At 39.3% G+C, this 22,013-nt stretch overlaps 1 protein-coding gene across 3 annotated transcripts in view; it reads right to left on the bottom strand.

The window, feature by feature from the left end:
• Nucleotides 1–22,013, bottom strand: part of LOC131684311 (diacylglycerol kinase eta) — a 455,577-nt gene that overhangs the window by 19,338 nt on the left and 414,226 nt on the right. For all 3 annotated transcript variants that reach the window (XM_058967061.1, XM_058967064.1, XM_058967062.1), the window contains 8 exons: nucleotides 21,579–21,724; nucleotides 7,029–7,298; nucleotides 6,841–6,966; nucleotides 6,555–6,775; nucleotides 5,670–6,502; nucleotides 5,340–5,483; nucleotides 3,561–5,283; nucleotides 3,070–3,503 (listed from right to left, as the gene is read on the bottom strand). In XM_058967061.1, coding sequence (XP_058823044.1) covers nucleotides 3,070–3,503; nucleotides 3,561–5,283; nucleotides 5,340–5,483; nucleotides 5,670–6,502; nucleotides 6,555–6,775; nucleotides 6,841–6,966; nucleotides 7,029–7,298; nucleotides 21,579–21,724 — 3,897 coding nt within the window. The remainder of the gene's footprint in view (nucleotides 1–3,069; nucleotides 3,504–3,560; nucleotides 5,284–5,339; nucleotides 5,484–5,669; nucleotides 6,503–6,554; nucleotides 6,776–6,840; nucleotides 6,967–7,028; nucleotides 7,299–21,578; nucleotides 21,725–22,013) is intronic.

The following is a 22,013-nucleotide window of genomic DNA, read 5'->3' as shown; positions in this document are numbered from 1 at the left end:
CTCTGTGTTTGAGTAGCTCACATGACAGTTGATCATTGCCAGCGGTTCAACCGTCCTATTTTTTCATGAATTTTATGTAGATCCAGAATCTGTCGTCAACTGCGCGAGTCTCTAAGCTGATTCTTGCAATACTCTTGTCTACTGCTTCGCTATTTAGATGTTCGTCATAATATACTTAACAATCGTGAGAATTTCTGCACATTATTTGTAAGGTTACAGACTATCCTGTGCGATAACCGGCTTATAGAATGCCCCCGGCCTATCAGGATGTTTATGTCACATATGACGAGCTGAATATTCCGCCATAGGCAGCTATCATAGACATGCTCCAGCAGCGCATAAAATGCATCTTTCTCGGTTTCGTGAGGTCAGTGCACATTGATGATACTCTAGTCGAAGAAAGGGCCTTTGATCCACACTACACACATCCTTTCGCTGATCGCCTACCACTTGATCACGCGTTGGCGCATTTTGCCCAGCTCTAGTGCCGTCGCACGATCCCCGCATTTCCACACCATCTTCCCCGTCTAGCAAAGCTCCTCCAATGCTACAGTTTCGAAGTTGCGAGCTTTCAGCTCATCCTTTTCTCCTTGATTGTTAGTAAAGTGGTGTTTTGGGCCACTCGTTGAACTTGACCTAACCTGTCTCGTAGTCCGCCACCCAACATAACTGACACCTGCGACAGGTATTTAGTTCTGCCTACGGTAGGGTTATATTTCGCTATTACTGCAGAACACGGTAGTACCCAGTCGATCGCGGCCTACAGATTAAATGTCATCAATAGACCCGCCAACATTTTTGAAAAATCTATGATTTTCGTCAAAACCCCCTCCAAACCAAATTTCTGGCTACGCCACTGTCTGGGGGTGACGTTCTCAACAGATTTTAACCAAAACGGTTTTGTCAACAAAACTTTTTATGTGATTACCTATAAATAGGGAAATATCCGAGTGCATTGTAACATTACTATAACCCTCCCAATTCTCGAAAGAACTTGGTGTTCTCGAACTGAAATACCTGCCCCTCGAGTTTGTGTCAGTGGAATGTTATACAACGTATGTTGTATTCACATGTCTATGTGAAATTCTTTAAGCCTTTATATCTGAAGTTTTGCTTCGGGGGGATTCATGTTTACCACGGTATATTCACTGACAATACTGCAAATACCTTTGTAGCCACCGCCTTAGGCGAGCGGAGCCATTTCCATGTACGTACGAAATCATTGTTCGAAAGTCGAACTAAAAAGAATGACAAAGTTAACACCAAATGGGCGCAAAATTGAGACTTCGCCAAGGAAGACAGAAGGTCACGCTACGGCTCTGCAAACCAGAGCTTCTGTGTTTGTTTCCTGAGATAACAATCGGGATCAGCACACAAGTTGTGTGTATTTAGTGTCTAACTGCTGTCAATCTGGTGCTAACGCCTAGATCATCATGCTTTAGCTCAAGTGATTAAAAAATACAGGAGTTATCTGAAAAATCTTATCAGATTACCTTTGTTTGGGTCCCCTCTCATTGTTCTATCCCAGGCAATGAAAAGGCCGACTCATTAGCAAAGGTGGGCGCATTAAATGGTGACATATACGAAAGACCAATCTGCTTCAACGTATTTGTCGTCAGAGAACGCTCAACAGTTGGCAAGCCTCGTGGAGCAATGGGGAACTTGGACGATGGCTACATTCGATTATCCCAAAGGTATGAACGAAGCCTTGGTTCGGGGGGATGGATGTGGGTCGGGATTTTATTCGTGTAATGTCCCGACTTATGTCCAATCACTACACCTTGGATGCGCATTTGCGGCGTATTGGGCTTGCGGAAAGTAGTCTGTGCGCTTGTGACGAGGGCTATCACGACATCGAGCACGTTGTCTGGGTATGCGCCGGGTATTTGGACGCCAGGTCTCAGTTAAAGGATTCCCTTCGGGCCCGAGGTAGGCCACCCAATGTCCCAGTCCGAGATATGCTGGCAAATCGTGATTGCCCCTATATGTCCCTTATTTATACTTTCATTAAAACGATAAATATCCCAATTTAGCCGCTCTCTTTTTATTTCTCGTTTTTAAAATTTTCTTCCTGCCTTGTGGAACTGATCAGCTCCAGAGTGCCACTATGTAATCGCCGTCGCCCTTACCACTACGCCTGCATAGAAGGAAACTGAAGCGAGAGCGACTCGAGGTCCGATGATTTTTGAAGGATTCCACGCGGGTTCGAAGAATACCATCCGCCAATCCGGTACTCGACGACTTACTAGACTGAGGCGCAAATTTGTTTCGCTGATTCCCCCCCCCCCCGTTTGAGCAAAAGCTGCAAGTTTTGTTCTTCTTTGCCTGTCACCATACGCCTTCTCTCCCCTATCCTTGATACAACTGCTGCTACATTGATGTGGAAATAAGCCACCCTCTGAATATCTTGACCAAGCATAAATTTTTGTTAAGAAACAATCAAATTTGTATTCTGTATTCCTAGTTTTAAGATAGCTGTAATTTTTACTCTTTATTGAAACTCTTGTCCTCCATCTTGTAAATAGAATTGTATCCCTAGTTTTAAGATATCTGTGAAATTTCTCATATTTGTTCCCCCTTTTGTATACTAAACTATATTGTTAGTTTTGAGATAACTGTAAAATATTTCGTAAAATACTATTACTCCCCCTCTTGTATATCAAACTGAATCCCTTGTTTTAAAAATTTTCATAAAAAAATCTTTAGGCCCTTTCTTGTATATTGAATTTTATTTCTAGTCTTAAGATAGCTGTAAACTTTCTTTTCATTTGTAAAAAATATATTTCAACATTGTAACCTCCTAGTTTTAAGATATCCAAAATGTAAAAACACAAGAATTTAGCACCGCCAAGCTAACGCATTTGTGCCTATCAAATAAACTAAATGAATAAAAAAAATACAGGAAAACTCTAACAACTGCCAGCAAAGCATTTGAAAACACAATGAAGTGACTTCTAGTTTTTAGTGTATTTCGAGACAGTCAAACACCAACAATTTATGCAATGAAACCTCGATTTTGGCAATCTTATTATTTAACGACAAAAAACGCTTCAATTACAAAAAACTTACCAATTCCGTCAGCTGCCGCCTAAGGTGAGGCCCATCGATAATCTTCCCTCCCGGATGTATGGATTCTAGTGCATCAGCCGTTTTGGATGCAACGGCGTACAAGTCTGGCTGCAGCGAGGGATGTGAAATGATCAGAAATTTAACCCACTTGACCAGCGTAGCGACACATTCGATAAAATTCAGCAGCAAGTAGCTCTCTCGTTCGGAGAAAATGTCATCGGAAGGAGCGACCAGGGTTTCCGATGTCGTCGAAGGGTTATCTCGCGCTATTGAGATACTTTGTGCTCGTTGTTTCACTTGCCATGTTTTGAGCGATACCTCCAGATTGCGATTACGGCAAAGCATTTGGGCTCGATTTTTATGGATGATCCGTATCATTCCAGGTGGCTGCAGCCAAGCTTCACCGTCCACCTGGATCGGGACGCATTCTTCACCTGAAAGAAATAGCGTTACTGAGTGATTCTTTATTTATAAAAATCGTTGATTCTTACCCAAGATATTAATCTGTATACTTTGACACTGAGCGATTCGGTGATGCTGTATATTGATCAATCGTGAGGCGGCCATCTGTACAGATCCGAACACGGCCACCACCTCCAAAATTCGATCGTCGAAACTCTGGGCCAAAAATAGATCATCCTCTTTCTTGCTACCCCAGAAATTGGTACCTCCCATGAAGCTCGGAATGTTCAAAATAACGATTCCCTGCAGTGAAGGCAACGGAATCCGTTGACCATCGCACTCCAGTTGAACCTTCTGTTCGAGATTCTTGTAGGTTTTCTGTAGCCACTGCTTCGATCCAAGCACTCCGTACCACATATAATTCTTCGCTCGTGATCGGCATTTCTCCGGGTGTTCCTCGCGTTTGATGTGAAAATCCAGCGAGATTTTTGCATCAATTCCGATTCCAAAATAATTGTTCATTACAGCCTTTTCCTGATATCCTTCCATTAGCGTTTCATCGGGATCCATCAAAGGACTGACCGCGGCACACAAAGTATCTGCATTGGCCAATAAACACTTGGAAATGAATCCACTGTTCACATTCGGCCATGTTGGAAGCGTTACCAAAGGATTAATAATTGGCAGCTTTTTGACCTTCTCTTCCTTTTCATCTTTTTTCTTCTCTTCTTTTTCCTTGCTTTCGGCATCCCGCTCAAAATTAAACAGTCCCAAGTTGGAGCTAAAGATATTGCTTTTGGAACTTCCCAGCGCCTCCGGTTTGAACAATAGACTTCCACTGCTGATTCGCCGCGTAGCTGCCGGCGAGCAATTCAGAAAACGAATATGCTCCGAGTCTAGACCTAGTAAATTCGGATTGTTGCCCGAGTGCCGTCGGTTGATGTCCATTTCACGGGGTGCCAGTGAATTCGGCAGATGACTCGAGTGGCGTCTAATCTCTGGTACCCTCAGCGATCGCAACTCATCACTCATTGCCGGGGATGGTGGTTCAACGACCACATTGATTGTCGGTATTCCCGGAACTTCATTCGATTGTTCCTTCGTATCTTCTTTATCTTTGTCTTCATCATCGTCCAAATTTCCTCCAACTGCTCCATCAGATTCTGGATCCTCATCGGAGCGGTCTACTCTTTCTTCATCATCGGATAAGCTGTCGTCATCGGCATTCGTTCCCGTTGAACTTAGCTTCCGGTATTGGATTTTTGAAGTTCGCACAGTCTCCGTATCCGACCCGGACACATCCGATGGTGACCCATGGGGTTGCAGCAGGTTCGTTTCCAAGACCTTCGTGTTAACATATTCATTTTCTACGACACTAACTACCCTACCTGTAGTATTCCTTACAGATTGTCCACTACGACCGGCGGGTCGTTTGAAGCTCTTCCGAGCAATATCATTTCCTTCTACAAACTTCGCCAAACTGCAGTACTTTGGCTCACGAACTTTCTGGTCATCGCATCTGTTATCGATGTCGAACACACGGTTCTCGAAACCAAATTGTTCATACTCGTTGCCTTCTATTCGTTGTTGCTGTTGTTGGTGTTGTTTGTTCTTGAAACTGCGCCGCTTTGTGTGATCCAACGTACACAGCGTTGTCGTATCCTCGGTTATTGTGTTATCCATTAGGGCCCCCAGCAGATCCTGTCCCAACACCGAACTGATGTCGTCCATTAGGCTTTCACCATGCAGTGCCTCGGTGGTGTCACTCGTTTCCGGTGAATCTATATGGCTGAACCGATCCGTGTCCAGATCCTGCGGTGAAAATATTATTAGTGTGTTGTGTTTCAAAGTAATTGTAAGTACAATACCTGTATTAAGTCGGCTATGTGTAGTTGAGAATTGTTCTCTGATTGTCTATCCAAAATTTCCGAGGTGACACTGCATTCTTCGTTGCTGATGGCTGACAGGACATCGCTGGCTTCGCCAGGTATTTCGTCGGATGAGGAACGTTCCTACAATTGTATTATTTGTTAAGTTTACTTTGGTGGGTCAAAATCTTTGATTATGATTGTATATTTTGAGGCCTACACTCCAAGGAGTTTTTGGACATCCATGAACTCTTATGGCGCTCATTCTCAACATAATTTTTACATTATAAGCCGCGATGAGTTTGGATGGTAAGCAAAAAACTAACTTACCGGCATATCCGTATCGATGATGGTCATGTTATCGCTGAAATACGCATTCTCCGGCGGTTTCTCCATGCTCGGAAAATTAATGTTCGGTACTTGTAACATGTTGGAAACCTTCGATGTTGATTCATTGCTCTGTACGGATGCTCGGCCAAGGTTACAACTCGGTCTTTGCTGTTCCTGATGCTGCTGTTGCTGCTGCTGTTGTTGCAGCATCAGATTGTTGCGATACAGATTTCGTTCGTACACCTCAATCGGCTGGAACTGCAGATAGGCGGATTCGCACTTCTGTTGCTGTTGCAGCTGTTGATGGTGCAGTTCTAATGCTTTCTTGAACGGTTTGAATCCAAGCCGTTCGAGGGCACTATTCGCATCCAAATCAAACTTGACCGTTTTTGTGTCCGACTCGAACGAAAAATCGTACGGAGCCGTCGTTGATTGCGAGTCTGAAGTGGTCGTTGTGGTTGACTTCTGGTTCAACGTATCGTCCTTGTCATCTTTGGCGTGATTGTCGACGTTCTCTTCGATGTTGGGAAACTGTCCTACTGTGATGTTGAACTCTTCAATTTTATCCGCATGAATGCTGTTCTCCTCCAGCTCTTCAATACTGGAGATGCGATAGTTTTCCGGCACCGCTGAACTACGACGACTTCCGCCATCGGCAAACTGCTTCGGCACCGGTAGGTTGACGCTACTAAGAAAGTGCTCGTCCATGGAATCCCGCCGCAGATCCGGCAGAGGTGATATGCATGTAAGGCGCGAAGTGGACACCGATGGCGATATCGTTGGCATTGGATGCTGAGCTGATGCCGGATTCGGTGAACCACCCGGGGAGGGTTCTGAAATTAAACGAGCTTAAAAATTTATTTGTTCAAGCAGTTTTGGACATACCTCCTCGCACGTTAACTGGAATTGAGTGCCGCTTCGGGGGAATGTACAGGGCACTGGTTTCACTGTACTTCAACACATCGTGTATTGCTCGCTTCAGACTGTTGGCGCGGCATAAAAGTGCTTCTTTCTCCGAACGTTGGTCTAGTCTACTTGTGCGTTCTTTGGAATTCAGCTTGTCTTTCTCATTTTTTTCTATCGTTTTTTTATACGAAGAGAATTCGCTGAAATATGACGTAAATCAGAACGTGAGCGATTTAGTTTGTTAAAGATATTCGGAAATACTAACGTTTCAATTGGTCTTTCTGAGGCACTTTTTTGAGCAATTTCTTTCAGTGTTCGAAATAATTCGTCGTCTCCATGAAGACCAGCTTCTTCTTCCTTCAGAGTATCTAATAACATACCTAATTTTTGTCTGTAAGTAGATATAACCGAAATAGCATTACTCCAAGTAATCTCGAACTTAACCGAACTCACCTTAAAATATCACATCTGATGCTTAATTGCTCTTCGTCGGAGCTGTTCTCTCTTACCCTAGCGATAAACTCATTGACCGCAGTGCACAGTTCCCGCGTCGCCTGAACCATCGTTGATGTGTCCTCGTTGGATATAATCGTCTGCAGGTGACCGAGCACATCGTCCTCATACTGAAACAGTACCGGGTCCGGATGATGCGAGATTGACATCTTGGGAGTGCGCGTCGGAGCTACGATTCCTATGTCTCGCTCGAACACCATAACGCTCCATCTGGGGAAAAAATAGGAAAAATATGGGTGATTTTAGTATTCTCTGTGAGGAAACAGAGGTATATAGTTGGCTCTCAATAACTCGATATTAAGGCAATGAGACAGGAAGTGATTAAGGCAGTGATTTACTACCGTGATTTGCTGATTCTTCCTATCCACTCAAAGTGGGGTTAACACATGAATCTATCATTAGTAGCTAACAGCCGACTTTGCCGCTGAATCTGAAACACAAAAATCCAAAATTCTATCTTCTTGGTACTGTGTCATTCATAACTTCGTGGGTTTATCCCAGTTTGGCTTCTCAGAGAGACTCAGCATATTGCCAAATTGACGTACTTGCGGAAAAGACTTCAATTCTGTTGGGTCTTTAGTGAATAATCAGTATTTCTACACCAACCGGAACAGAAGTACTACTTTTGGTACAGGTATACCTCGATAGTACGTACCCTCGTTAGTACGTACATTTTGCCTCGATAGTACGTACACCTACCAACAATTTTTTTTTCGTTTGATTTTGTAAACTTCAACAAAATGCGACACATTTTATAGAAGTTTCACGGGTTCCATGTTACTTCTGCATACATTAGAGAGGTTATGTCAAGGGTTCTGTGGAATAGTTCTGCAAACTACAGCAAAGTATTACAAAGTTTAAGTAAACCACAAATGCATCATGAAATTCTACCTAGTATGAAAAGAATCCTACGAGCTTTAGGGACGTCCTACAAGTATCTTGAAAGTGTTATACATTTTTGGGAGCTTGCTAACTTACAAAGAAATTCTTAGAACTTCAGACAATTTGTACGATATTCCTATCATTCATAGTTTTTTTTGTCAAAATTTTCATGCACTCAAACATTTTACTTAAACAGCATAGTGTTCACGATATTCACTCATCTTTTACCAAAATCGGGGTAATTCTGCGAACTTCAAAAAATTTTACGATCTTGATCGAAATCTTTAGAACTTCTGGAAAGTTTACGAAATTACAAGAGTATTTAAAGGATTTATGGAAAAAATTCAAACATCAAGGGGTGTCTTCAAGCTTTACAATATTACTTCAAACAAATAAATTACAACGAACCTCAAGTAAATTTCCAAAAAATCACAGTTAACTTCACAAAATTAGGAAAGTTTGACCAAAAACTTTTGCATGCTTTATGTACGGTGTCTCACAAGTATCAGAGAAGTATTACTAACTTCGAAGTAACCGGTAAAATTCAAAGAAATTTTTCTGAAGACCAAAAATGATTTTAGTAACTTTTAAGGTATACTATCTAGAGCAATGATAACACGATTTTTGCTAATTGATTTTCAAATATTGAATATTATGAGTGCTGAATTCATCACATTATAGGACATACTAACTTTTGAATGGAATGGGTAAGATTCGGATCAAGTACGCCTGGCGAATTTGATGGAGACTAATATGACTTACAGATCTGGACAAACACAGCTAAACGAGCCTTTTTCCTCTATACTTCTTTTGTGAAACTTGTGCGAGCAATTAAAGGAAGTATTCAACATATTGGCGTGGTTCAAGGATTAAGGTATGACAGGGAACTATGCTTTATATATCTTTAAGCTCATATGTTGTCATAAAATATATTTTAAATTTAATAGCCATTGCAGATATATTTAAATATCCGTTTTGCGACCAAAAAAATAAAGGAATAGAAAAACAATGTGTTGTTAATGGCATCGCGCTCGCGGAAATGCTACCAAATTGAAATAATTTATCAATAACTCTCTAATATCCTACAATATTCAGAGGCATTTTAATTCTTTCGATTTTTTATTACAAATTCAGAATATTTTATGTGAAATTCAGACAAATCGTGTGTAGTCAAGGAACTGAATAAGTCCGAGAAAATGCTTTTACATGCCATTTTCAACCATTCTGGTTGTAGAAAACTGTTCTTCTAAAACCAAGTACACAGTGATTGAACAGTTTATCACTAATATGGCGATTAATTCAGTGATAAATCTTATTTTTGTAAGTTTTCATGCAATATTAAACATAAAAAGTAATATTTTAAAATTTATTTTTGTGATTCGATAGTACGTACGTTTCAATAGTACGTACACTAAACGAAGCGAAGGTGTACGTACTATCGAGGTATACCTGTATTTTCTCCCTGATCAAATTTATATACTATTATTCGTTCCAACATATCCAATGTTATGTGCTAAGAATTTCGATGGGATTTTTCTCAGAATGCTAGTGACATTATTCTCTAAATTCTTGTGGAAACCTAATTAGGAGTCTGACAGAGATCCCAAACCCCTCCCATGAGGGGCATGAATTACTTTTAAAAATTTCCTAACTTTCGGTACAGCAAAAAATTGAAACTGAAAGCCTTGCGAGAGTGGCTGGAAGGGGATGTAAGACAAGTTGGTAGGCATTTTCGGACCGGTTCACGTTTCAACAGCTTTCGATATAAGAAAGAGTTGTACGTAGATTAGGTACACAGCATAGGACGGTCAGCGGGCTAGCAATGGGAGCTAAGGAGGAAAAATACGAAATCGGAGAAAATTGGGATATCGTTGCCTGGAGAAATTTCACCGTCCATGATCTTTCCGTTGGAGTGGCGGATAGCCAAATGGCTCAAGAAAATGGGCATCGGTATCGGGAGAAATACTTCCACCGAAGAAATCTCAGTATCAGGCATCAGCTAGCAGATAGGTACGAGTGGCGCCAAGAAGGATAAGAAAGCTTGCGAAAGTGGTTGTAAAGAGATGTAAATCGTAATGGTCGGCACTTCCGGATCGGTTCGTGTCAGGTGAGACGATATTTGCAACAGACCTAAGCAAATCAGTATAACGAAGATTGGATAGCAAGCAAGAAAACAGCAATAAAAAACACAAGAACGATTAACACAAAATAAAAATAGCAAGAACACAATCGCTACGGAAGTAGTACCTAACGGTTGTCCCGAATGGATAAAGAATGGGAGAAACAAGAGGTTTAGGTTTAGTCGGTAGGCTTAACTACTACAAATCAATCCGACACCACAACCAACCAGCAGGCAACAGTGCCTGTTTACGATTCCTTCTCAATAACAGACATTTACCCAATTTGTTGAGCTGAGTCGGTTAGTACACAAGGCACGGCCTATCTGGTCTCAGAAAAGGTTTGAGTGTGTCAAACCTTTATTTTATAAGAAACGTGGAAAAATCAAAACCTCTCCCTTGAGAATTTTCGGCGTATGGGCTTGAAAGAAATTTTTTTCAGAGGTTTAGGGGAATCCTTCTCAAGATATAATTATGTTGCAGGTAATGATACGTTCAGGATTGAATCATGCTCACGTTTTAATTAAATCCCGTGAAATATTCTAATGAAAATTCTGCTCATAGCTCCCGTAGAGCCCTGTACAATATTTTGACGTAATATTGCTATCAGAAGACACTTTCCTCTTCAACTCAGTGATGGAACCCGACCACTGTGGCCCAGAATTCTGAAGTATTTTTTCAGGATTTTGGTGGAGCAAATTAATTTCTGCAATGTAGTGTCATCTATAAAAAGTTATCAAACGCTGAATAGTTGACACATTTTACCATTTTGGCTATCAATTTTCAACTGAGCGACTGAAAAGAAACGTCGTAAGAGCGGAACGTGCTTCGTAAGACTCGCTGCAAATATATTGTAATGTAGGAATCGTAAATTGACTTCAAGCGTAAAAATCAGACAGAGATTTTTCAACAAAAGAATTACTAGAAAAGTTCTCAGATTGTTAATCCTATAAGATCCAGTATAAGAACAGGATAAAAATAAATAATTCGGGCGCAGAAGCATCCGTATATAGTAACATTCAACAGTAACCCTAGAACGTTGCACTGTGGTAAAATAAACGCCACGCCATCTTTGGAGCCATGTGAAGACGAGAATTCGGCGTTTACTGACCTGAGACCCTAACCATAATTAAATTTAGAGTTCCTAGCAAGAGTAGCAAAAGGTGGTATAGCCAGTTTGCTTATAGCATTTGTGGAAGCAGGTGTCAAAGTAGGCGTGGGGTACATTTGTACCCCAGTGTACGGTTGCCGTTAGCGTTTCGTCAGGTTTCGTGCTGTCAGTGGAAATGTGACTCGTGACAATACCAGTTTAAATACTGGTTGTTTTACTACGTAAGTAACAATTAGTATTATATAATCGTTTTTAATCATTTATTCAATTAATTTAATTTAATTTTGAAGTATTAATTAAGTAATTTGTTTATTTTCAATAGTGTTTCAAAATAATGACTCGCAAGTATAATTAGCGCACAGTATCTGCTGTAACAGTAACGTTGCGTGTTACAATTGTATTACTGATCAGAAATATTTTTTTTCATTTCAATTTCCACCCCATTTAGTAGCGTTTTCCAAAACTGGATTTTTAAACTTTTACTCTTCCAAATAATAGCACTTTTTCAAAAAATTCGAAATTCTATTTTATAGCGTTTCTAGAACATTCTTTCAACTTTTAGAATCATTTGATTTTTTCAAATCGGTTGAAAATTCGCAAAGTTATAGTAACTTTTGTGAAAAAGGCCAAACCACGATTTTTTAATTTTTTTGATTAATCCAATTTATGTATCATTGATTCAATAAATTCCGTATTTTTTCTTACACAGCTGCTTTTGCAATTAAAAAACGAAGAAAATGATGTATTATACATTTCTTTTGGTTGCATTTTAACTGCGAAAATTGCGATCAACCGCGTGGGGTACATTTGTACCCCAGTGCAACTTTCTAGGGTGGGAGACACAAGTGCAACGTTCTAGGGTTAAAAATCGGCTAAACACGGCTACCTTGTAAGAATCCGATATAATTTTTTGTAGTTTTCATATTATCCGTTTCGTCTGTAGATAGACATTCGTGAAAATTTTTGAAGCAGCTAAATAAATATCCTCACATCAAACTGCACGGGAGACAGCAAATAAACTAACCGAACAGCTTATGCACAATCCTAGAGAGTGCATTCAGTGTTGTTTTTGTTAGTCACCGCAACAACCAATCTATGACAGTTTCGGTGTGAGCATATTTTCGTGTGACGAAATTATTATGCTGTGTGTCTATCTAGGGGTAATATTCGCAATACTCAAGTTTTTTCTTATTCGACTCTTGCAGAGGAAAGTCCCAGTCCGACTGACAACTAGAGATGGTCAGGTTTCAATTTTTTCGAACCCTAACCCGAAATCTTGAAAATTGAAAAACCCGAACCTGACCCGAGCCAGAAAATTTATAATTCGAGAAACCCGATCTGAAGCGGACTTGCTAGTGCGGAGAATCAACCAAAGATCCCGAAGATTTTTAAATTTAGGCACCCGAACTGGATCTAAGGCTTATCCAAATGAATCATCCAAGGCTCATCCAAAATAGTTATATAATCACTCTAACCTGAAGTAGTGCCATACGCGATCAGTTATATCTGCCTATTGACTAATCCTTGTGCAGTTGTATTAGTGAGAGATTGAGGTTAAATCGGATGGAATTTACGACAAATGAGGTTAAATCAGAGGGGGGAATTGAAAACATCGCGTTATATGTATGTTGTCTATACACATTGCAACTGTGTTGGCGTCCTAGACATCAAATAAGTCAATGACAAAACGAATTTCTGGCGAGAGGAATTGGCATTTATATATACTATTATTAAACGTGGAATTTGTAATGTTCTAAGAAACTTATAAATCGTTGATTTCTTAACCGGAAAGTAGGATAAATCAACGGCTAACGCATGTGCAACCTTGCCCGTCGTACTTAACCAAAATTTCTTTTTTTTAGCGAAATCATTTAAGCAAGAGTAGTTTTGTATATTTTATTACATGTATTAAATTAAGTACTGTCAATTGGCAAGTCGTATTCGGCAGTTTAGACGACGTCACCCGCATTACTGATTGGTACGGTCCAGGGTTGTTAATGCGATCCCACTGAGACGTCCAAAAAATTGTTTCAAAATCGTTCAACACGGGTCCAACGATGGACGTTCGTTGAACGGTTATTTGGACGTTGTCCAAATTGGTCCCACGAACGTCCTTCATTGGACGATTTTGAAACCAACCGTTCTTAGAGGGATGGATTCAACGATATCGTTTCAACGCGATATCGTTGAATCGATAATTTTTCCATTGAATTCAATGACGTTGATTTTGGCCAGCGATGCCACATGTTTTTTTGAAATGTCTGTAGAAGAATAACTAAAATGTCTGTAAAAGTCTGTAGATGGTTGTGTAAATCCTAGTTTCATTAAAATTTTACTTTGAAAATAGATTGAAAGTAGAATTCTACTGTGAATGAATCACTCGTATTCAAAAACAGTTATTCTAGCGCAATTTTACTAAACACTATTACCCTTTTAAAAGTCTGTAGATCTCTGGCCACGTCTGTAGGAGACATCAAAAGTCTGTAAAATACAGACATGTCTGTAAATCTGGCATCGCTGATTTTGGCGTTAATTTGATCGTTCATCGTCAACGCACTTCGATGAATGTAACGTTAGCGTTATCGAAAATTTTGCGTTGATTTCTGTTTTGGACACTTACAGGCTGGTACCTATACTATCTAATATGCATACATATTCATGATATATTTATTTTAATACCAGTATATAGAGGAAAAATTGTAAACATTATGAAAGTAGGTAATACGGTCAAACTTAAACTTGTGCTGAAGGGTGTCAATCAATATTCTCTGACGCGTTCTCGATTATCACATTATTAGCTTGTACGATATGCGCGCTAGTAGAGATGCTCCGACATCTCCAATGGAGTTCTCGGAACGACTCCAAACTTCTACAAATCCGCTCATGGCTTGAACAGAACACACAATATTTTAGGGATTAATTCCTTAAAATAGTGAAAATTCATGTATTTTCATGAAGGAATCCGGATCAGCCCGGGGACAATCTGACAGAAAGTGCTTGTTTCATATATGTACCACTGATTTGATAGTGGTGCTAGTACACCATTACCATATTAGTACCATCGTTGATAGATTGTCTCTATTTCCCGTAGATTTATACTTGCTTGAACCAACGTATTTTCCGACAAATTTGCTTTGACTTGGATTATCATGAAAAATAAATCGCATAGAGATTTTAGACGCGAAACACTTATTGTTAACCGTTATGGGTCCGACGCGGTACCTGGGTACCTTTTTAGGTTTCGATTAATGAAATACCCATTTTATTCATAGCTGGAAAATGAAATTTTGTGGCATCTTAGAACTTCACTGAGTCAAGCTTTTGGATTAATAATATTGTTGATATAGTAAGGGGCGGAGCGAGGAGGGCCTTCTGAATGTTTTTACTACGTAACAGGCCGACGTGGGTACCCGGATACCCACAAAATTGAAATGCCATAACTAAGGTAATTTCCAACCGATTTGGATAGTTTTAGGTGTTTTGGATTCAGGAACTCATCCACTTTTAGACTTGGTAAAAATGAATCGGGTTACTTCATTCGGTTCCAGGGAATCAGGATTTCCGGAAGCATGTTCCAGTGCTAGGTACTATTTGTAAATTTCAATGAAATACCGGCAATATGGGTATCAATTTTTTTGGAATTGCATCAGTAGGCTGGTGGTTTTGGAACCATTTGGTGATTTTAACCCCGGAACGGACATTCCGGACCAGGTTCCCATGAAGCCGATACATTCCAATTCTATTTTTAAAATTGCCATGGGGTCCCTAACAATAAATAACAGACTTCCCAGACAATTAGAAGAGTTTTGATACTCATATTGCTAGGACATTATTAAAATTTACGAATCATACCCTAGTACTGGAACATTACTCCGGAAAATCCGGATTACCAGATTCATTCATTCGGTTCCTGAATCCAAAACATCTAAAAGTGTCCAAATCGGTGAAAGGAAGCCATAGTTATTAGCATTTCAATTTTTGGGTACCCGGGTACTCACGTTGGCCTGTTAAAGGTGTTTTTTTTTGTTGGACATATAACTGGTAAATAGTCTCTCATGAGTACTCGTTTAAAAAATAAAATAATTCGGACAGTTCGCGAATCTGAGGAGAAGAAATTTTATACGTGAATAAAAAATACAATAGTTGAAAATATAACGAATTCTAGCGATTTAAAGGTGGTAAAATTTAGTACGGTTATATCTATCATCCATTCGTATCACGAAAGTAAAGTAAAGTAAATAAAGTTAATACTACAAAAAGAGACTGGATGTTGTGTGTAGACGCAATCTGCGTCGAGAAATGGTTGTGTGTGATTTGTTAAGAATCCGAACCCGACCCGACTTTGAAAATTTCAAATTCGAAAAACCCGAACCCGAAAGTTTAGAAATTCGAAAACCCGGACCCGACCCGAACCCGAGAAATTCAAATTTGATAACCCGGAACCCGACCATCTCTGCTGACAACATGACAATTTTTACCGAGCTGAATAAAAAAACTTTCATTTCTATAAAAAATCCTCGACAAATTGAAAAAATTTCTATGTTGACACATTGACGGATCCCCTTGTACATTTAAAATGTTCAACACTATTTATTATTAAATGCCATAACAAAATGCCTATTAATAAAAAAAAAATCGGATTTTTTGTACGGTTTCTCGAAATAGCACAGGTTTTTTAAAACGGTTTTTCGAAATTGCATGGATTTTATACACGATTTCTCGAAATAACACGGGTTTTGAATTGGGTGTATATCAGTCCCCTGTCCGAATTTTTACAATACTCTTTCACAAAAATTTTTGTATTGAACTATATTTTCAAACACAAATCTTACTAGGAGAAAAAAAATATTGGTATTTATTTAATGCGAATTTCCCTCAAAAATGACTATAAAAATGTTTTCAGTATGTTGAAGGTTCTGTAAATGTTACAGAAACTGTTTAAAAAAACTTGAATAAAATCTGTTCTTCAAGGTCCATACAGAAATAAAAAATAATATTTAAATAATAATTGGCGACAAGTCCCTTGGGAATCCCGAAAAGATAAATAGAGCTGTTGTATTTATTCAGAAGCCTGCAGTTCCGAAACATTGAAAAAATAAAATAATTGGAATAAATCATAAAAAAATCAAAATCAGCGTGCCACTACCAGGTACACACTAAATTATCGTTCGCAAGTAGAACTGAAAACGGAAACCAATGGGCGCAAAACTGAGATTTCACAAAAGGCTAAAAAACCACTCTACGGCGCTGTCAATCCCATCCAGATTTATTCACGATAAATGGTGTTGTTAAAAAGTAATTAACATTAAAGTGTATATAAAAATAAAGCACTCGTATGAGTTGTGCGACACGAACATTTTTAATACAAAGACTACAAAGTGGAAAAATAACGAAAATTTTTACAAATTTTATCGCTCGTTTTCTCATTTTCATAAAAAAATAAATGGGACAAATCAGCTACAGCAAAGATCGTGGAGTGAGCTAAATTGGTTATTATCGTTGTTGCCTATTATAGATTGCCTTGTACGCAGCGCACCTGGGTTTGATTCTCAATCCCGCATGTAGGGTTAAAAAAAATCTACAGAGCTTACTTTTAACCCGAAAAACAAGCGAATGACCCTAAAGCTTAAACTTCTATAATCGAAATAAAAAAAATCGAAAAGGCAATAACATGTCATACCGTAAGAATCTCAGTCTTCTCGGTGTCGGAAAAAGCTTCGGTATAACGCAAAATGGCCAGTGCCCAACCTAAGTCCACCTAGTGCTGTGCTAAGGTGAATTCCTGGTTAAAATGTTGAGCTACTTGAGATTATTGGTGTTCCTAGAAGCGCTAGAAACTTCTCGTTTGATCTAGAATTGCAATGATCAGAGGCGGCTTTCTTAAGTTTTGTATTAGCGTTTCCTCGAGTTATTATATTTGGTGACTCCTAAAGATGAGATGATCCTTTTCAAGGAATCTCATCTGCCTATAGTTTTTAGGTGCAGTGACAGGAGGATGTCAAAGTCACACTCTTTATGAGCTATGATACCATATCACCATTTGCCGTGGTGAATGGCGTACCTCCTTTCAGTTTTTCTACAAAAGAGTTCTTTAGCATTTTGTATACGTGACTGCCTTTAATCATTCAAAAATCTATTTGAATTAGTAAACAACATTTTGCATACATTAGCAGTGAAAAGAATTTTAATGGCAGTGCAATAATGCAGCCGTATGTTTTGCCAAAAGCGTTTTATATAGCATTTAAAATTAGTTGGTGGTCACGCCGTTCATCTCTACTTTGTAGGTGGGAATGTATGTACGGTATCCATTTATAAAATACTAGTCAGTAATATTTTTTGCTTACTTTAGGTAGGATATCACAATGCTGAGCTTATTTGGGTTTCCTTTCGTGAGTTTACTCACTTGTGCAAAAAGTATGTAGTGACAGCACTTGGACTGGTAATTCAACTCTAATATTATGCATCGTAAGCACCAATTCAACAACCAGGCCACAGCTCACAAAAATTGTCTTATAGGATGAGTTTTACTTCCTTCTAATGCTGATAAATCAGCAACTCGGTTTAGAATATATGAACTTGTACTTATTATTGTTATTTATCTTATATTTTATTTCACATAACCTTAAACTACCAAGATTAGGGTTTCAACTAGCCACACACAAATGATTGCGGAATTCGAATACTGGCTATTCATCGTATAAATACATCAATTTCGCCAAACCTTCAGATCTGTAAATAAAAAGCCCCGCCTTTCTCCATTTTTTTCTCTTTGTAGTTATAAAGTTAAATGTCTCTACTAGTCACAAACAAAACTTCAGCTGCCGCCAACTGCCACCGCGTGGGCTACTACAAATTTTTTGGAACATATTTTTTTATATTTATGATGAAAACACCCTTTAAATGTCATGATAACATTTATCACTCTTTGAAACTCTTTCCATTATTATATACTAGCTAATACCCATCGCGCGTTGCTGCCACTTTCAATGAAATAGGAGGAAAACACAATTTGTTCAGAAGCGCCATCTATCGGGCAGATAATCCCCAATCAATAGCTCACAAACACGCTCCATAACAAATGCCCACTAAGTATAAATTTTTACGGCAATCAGTTAAGCCGTGTGGGAGTCCATAAATCATATACATACAAACATACACAGAATATAGATAGATAGATTTTCAAATACTTTCCAGAAAAAAATCTTCCAGAGATTTTTGCATCAAAAAAATAAAAATAATTTTCTCGCGTATTTTTTTTAGTGCCATCTGCATAGGTAATAGGGTATAAGTGCACATATGCAAAAAATATAAAAAAGAAACTTTGTCGAAGAAAGTTTTGAGATAGAACGCCTCTGTCATAAGATAGAACTTGAAAGTAGCATTCTGCCCCACTGTGCGCCGTTCTGATGGTGTCAGTAGCAAATCCAGTACATTGATTTCGCTAAAGCAGAAGAATCAACGTTACTACAGATTGGTTTTGTTTGGTTTTTCATTCCCTTCGTTTGCTTTCTTACTTTCTTATTTCTCTGTAGCGTAATCTAAAAATAAAATACATTCCCGTTTATACAACGCTCTGTTTTCGTGCTTAAATCACAGACTAACAGACATAACACTCGAAAATATTTCCCCGCCCACGTTAACGGTCATTTTAAATATATTTGGTCGGTGTTAAGTCAGACCGGACTAAGTGACAAAATATTGATTTCGAGAAAAACGAGTTTAAAGTTTGAATCGCAGCATCCTTTACATTACGATTGGAAATTAATTTTTGCCGTAATTCTTGTTTATTGTTACATATTTCAAATCTGGCAAGAGTCGAATGTAGCTGACGAAATTCTGTATCCATTGCCATAATTATCTCATTTTTTGATGTTTTGCGACTTAGTCCGGTCTGACTTAACACCGACCATTTGTAGTTGGGACTGTGGCCGCTTTTGAAATTATGGCGCCACTGATATATGAACAAGCATATGGGGGATAGACCACTAGTGAAAAATTGTTCCCAAGTCTGAGGGGTAACCCACCACCAAATGAGTCCATAAAAGGTAGAGCTAGTGTTCTGGGAAAATTGATGGATAGATATTTTTTACGGAAATTCCCTCCTAGTGTTATGTCTGTTAGTCTGTGCTTGAATGGCCGAGGGCGAAATACCACCTGATATTAATATGGAAGTCCCTGATCTCCCTAACACCCGCATTGCTCCACGTATAAAGCAGCACCCATAAGATTCCTCTGGTCCTTGGGAGTTCAGGAAGATGAGAAATCTTGCCTCCCCTAATTTACCTCGTAAGAGCCCCAAAATGTCTTCCTCTCACAGTGCACCAACAACATTTAATAAAACTAAACTGAAGTGCTGTCCTAAACCCAAAGCAAGTTGCTTCAGGATTTAGTAACTAGAATTCTAACAAGGAGTACCCACCACTTTCAGGACAGCTGAAACCTCAAACAGACACTCAGTCCAGTAATGGACTAATAAAATTTTCTAACATCGTGGACTAAATTTTCACAGCTTTCAACGTTACTGATCCTCTTATAGCCTTCTGACACATTTTCTCCCTATCGTGCAAACATTTTTAAAGTAGATGGCTACTAAATGGCCCCTCCTTGCAGCGATAGTATCCTTCGATGGCTAAGTCATCAAACGAAGTCACTGATTCGATCACTGTCCTGCAGTGGAATTGCAAAAGTATCCTTCCGAAAATCGATTTCTTCAAATTTTTTCTAAACATTTTAAAATGTGATGCTTTCGCATTATGTGAAACTTGGTTAACTTCCGATATAAACTCAAATCAAAGGCAAAGACCTTTGCAACGCTTCCATCAACATTTCTCCTGGAGTCTCGGTAGGGCACCGATAGCTTTGTAATATCACGGAATTCTTACCCGCACAGCGGCAAGTTCTAAGAGACTTTAACTCGCACGGTACGGTATGGGGTTGTCTTCACGATGATAATAGATTTCAAGTTGACCATCTCAAACACAGATGAAATGACGCGAATTTCTACACCACCGGGACGTGTAAGCGTGTTGGATTTATCACTATGCTTGACAGTAGATTGCATATATCGAAGGTGATCCCTAATCCACACAGTAGCGATAATTTGCCTATCGTGATTTCAACTGCTATCGATTCAAGACTATCAGAAACAAACAATGTCTCATATGACCTCATACGGAACATTGATTGGGAGAGATACGCGACCGCGATATCCGATAAAATCGAATTCATTCTAGAACTTCCTCCAGAGAAAGAATATAGATTTTTGGCTGGATTGATTCTCGACAGTGCGAATCAAGTTCAGACTAAACCAGTACCTGGTGGGAACACCCATAGACGATCTCACACCTCGTAGTGGAATAAAGGGTGCTCAGAGTTGTACGTGGAGAAGTCCATTGCATATAAGACTTTCCGGCTTAACCGCTTGCCGTAAACAATTATACGTAGTAGTCATTTGTTATGGAGCGTCTTTGTGTGCTATTGTTTGAGGATTATCTGCCCGGGTCAAACCTCGATTGGTCCACTGGCTTCGGTATCTTCAATCTTCACCGCTTCATTCAAGCTCAATGACCCCGCTTCAGTGTTGGCATCATCGAGACTCTGCCCACAGATCACTATTTCATCATTGCGGACAGCTTCAACTCTATCGAGGCTCTTCGTGAGATAAAGCTTCAAAAGCAATTCCTGTATTTTCCGAGGAAACATTATCATTAGCGTTGTCTGTTCATCTGAACAGAAACATGTCGAAGTTAATCCGCTGTTGCGAGTTACCCCGTTTGACGGTATTGCTTATTAGGCTAATTAAGTATGATATTTTTTTGTTTCAAGTGTTTCAGCGTCGACAGTTAGCTTATCAAGCTCGTGGCTCACCATTGTATACAGGTACAAGGTGTTCTAAGAATGTAATAGATATTTCCACGAATTTTATTGAACATAACCAGCTAAGGAATCATAGTTTGGTGAAATGGGAAAGGCACAGAGGATTAAAAAAGGTTTTTGCCTATTTGGAAACACAGTGCACCGTTTGATTTTTCTTCTCGCTATAACCTGCATGCAGATTACGTCTTCCCAAATAATGTTTCTTGTTACTGCGACACACGTCCAATAATAAAACCTATTCATTCATAATTTATCTTTCATAATTTTCGTAATCACGTTACCACTCTTCTGCTAATGCATAAGCGGGAAAGCGGGCTTACTAAATACACGGAAAAGAACCATTCCCAACGACAACTCATCTATTTTGCAGCAACAATCTGAAATAGCTTTCCCATTTATCATCTACGTATGGCAATACAATATCGTACTAAAGACCAGCATCCAATCCCGAAAGATTGAGAGAGAGAGTGAAAGAAACAACAAATAAAAGAAATAGCAACTCACCTGTCTAGCATCTTGGTGCTAGAGCTCTCATACCGCTCCAGCAGTTGCGGCAAATGTGCGTCATCGTCGCAGGAGCTACCCCAGCCCAGTACCCGGGCAAGATCGTTTCCGGTGCCCAGTGGAAGCACTGCTATTTGGCATTGTTTCTGTAATGACGAGTGACAAAAAAGAACGTACAAACAAACATTTCAGGTGATTGTCAATATTTTGACTTGGTTATTGGAAATTAATCATACGAATCTGACTTGGGGCAATGGGTCGAAGGTTTGATGCCCTCTTCGAAGCAGCGCAATAAGCAAACTACTGATACAATGTCCAATCGATATTCACTATCGTTGGGGAACGGGGATCTAATTTTGCTAATGGAGGTATGTTTCAAGTGCAATCGTTTCAGCACATAATTTGTGCTTTGAAATCGATGGGCTGTGGGACATT

The sequence above is a fragment of the Topomyia yanbarensis genome, chromosome 2 (genome assembly GCF_030247195.1).
Source record: "Topomyia yanbarensis strain Yona2022 chromosome 2, ASM3024719v1, whole genome shotgun sequence".
In the NCBI taxonomy this organism is placed as follows: Eukaryota; Metazoa; Arthropoda; class Insecta; order Diptera; family Culicidae; genus Topomyia; species Topomyia yanbarensis.
The sequence above is the reverse complement of the archived record's forward strand: the minus strand, read 5'-3'. Positions and strand labels throughout refer to the sequence as shown.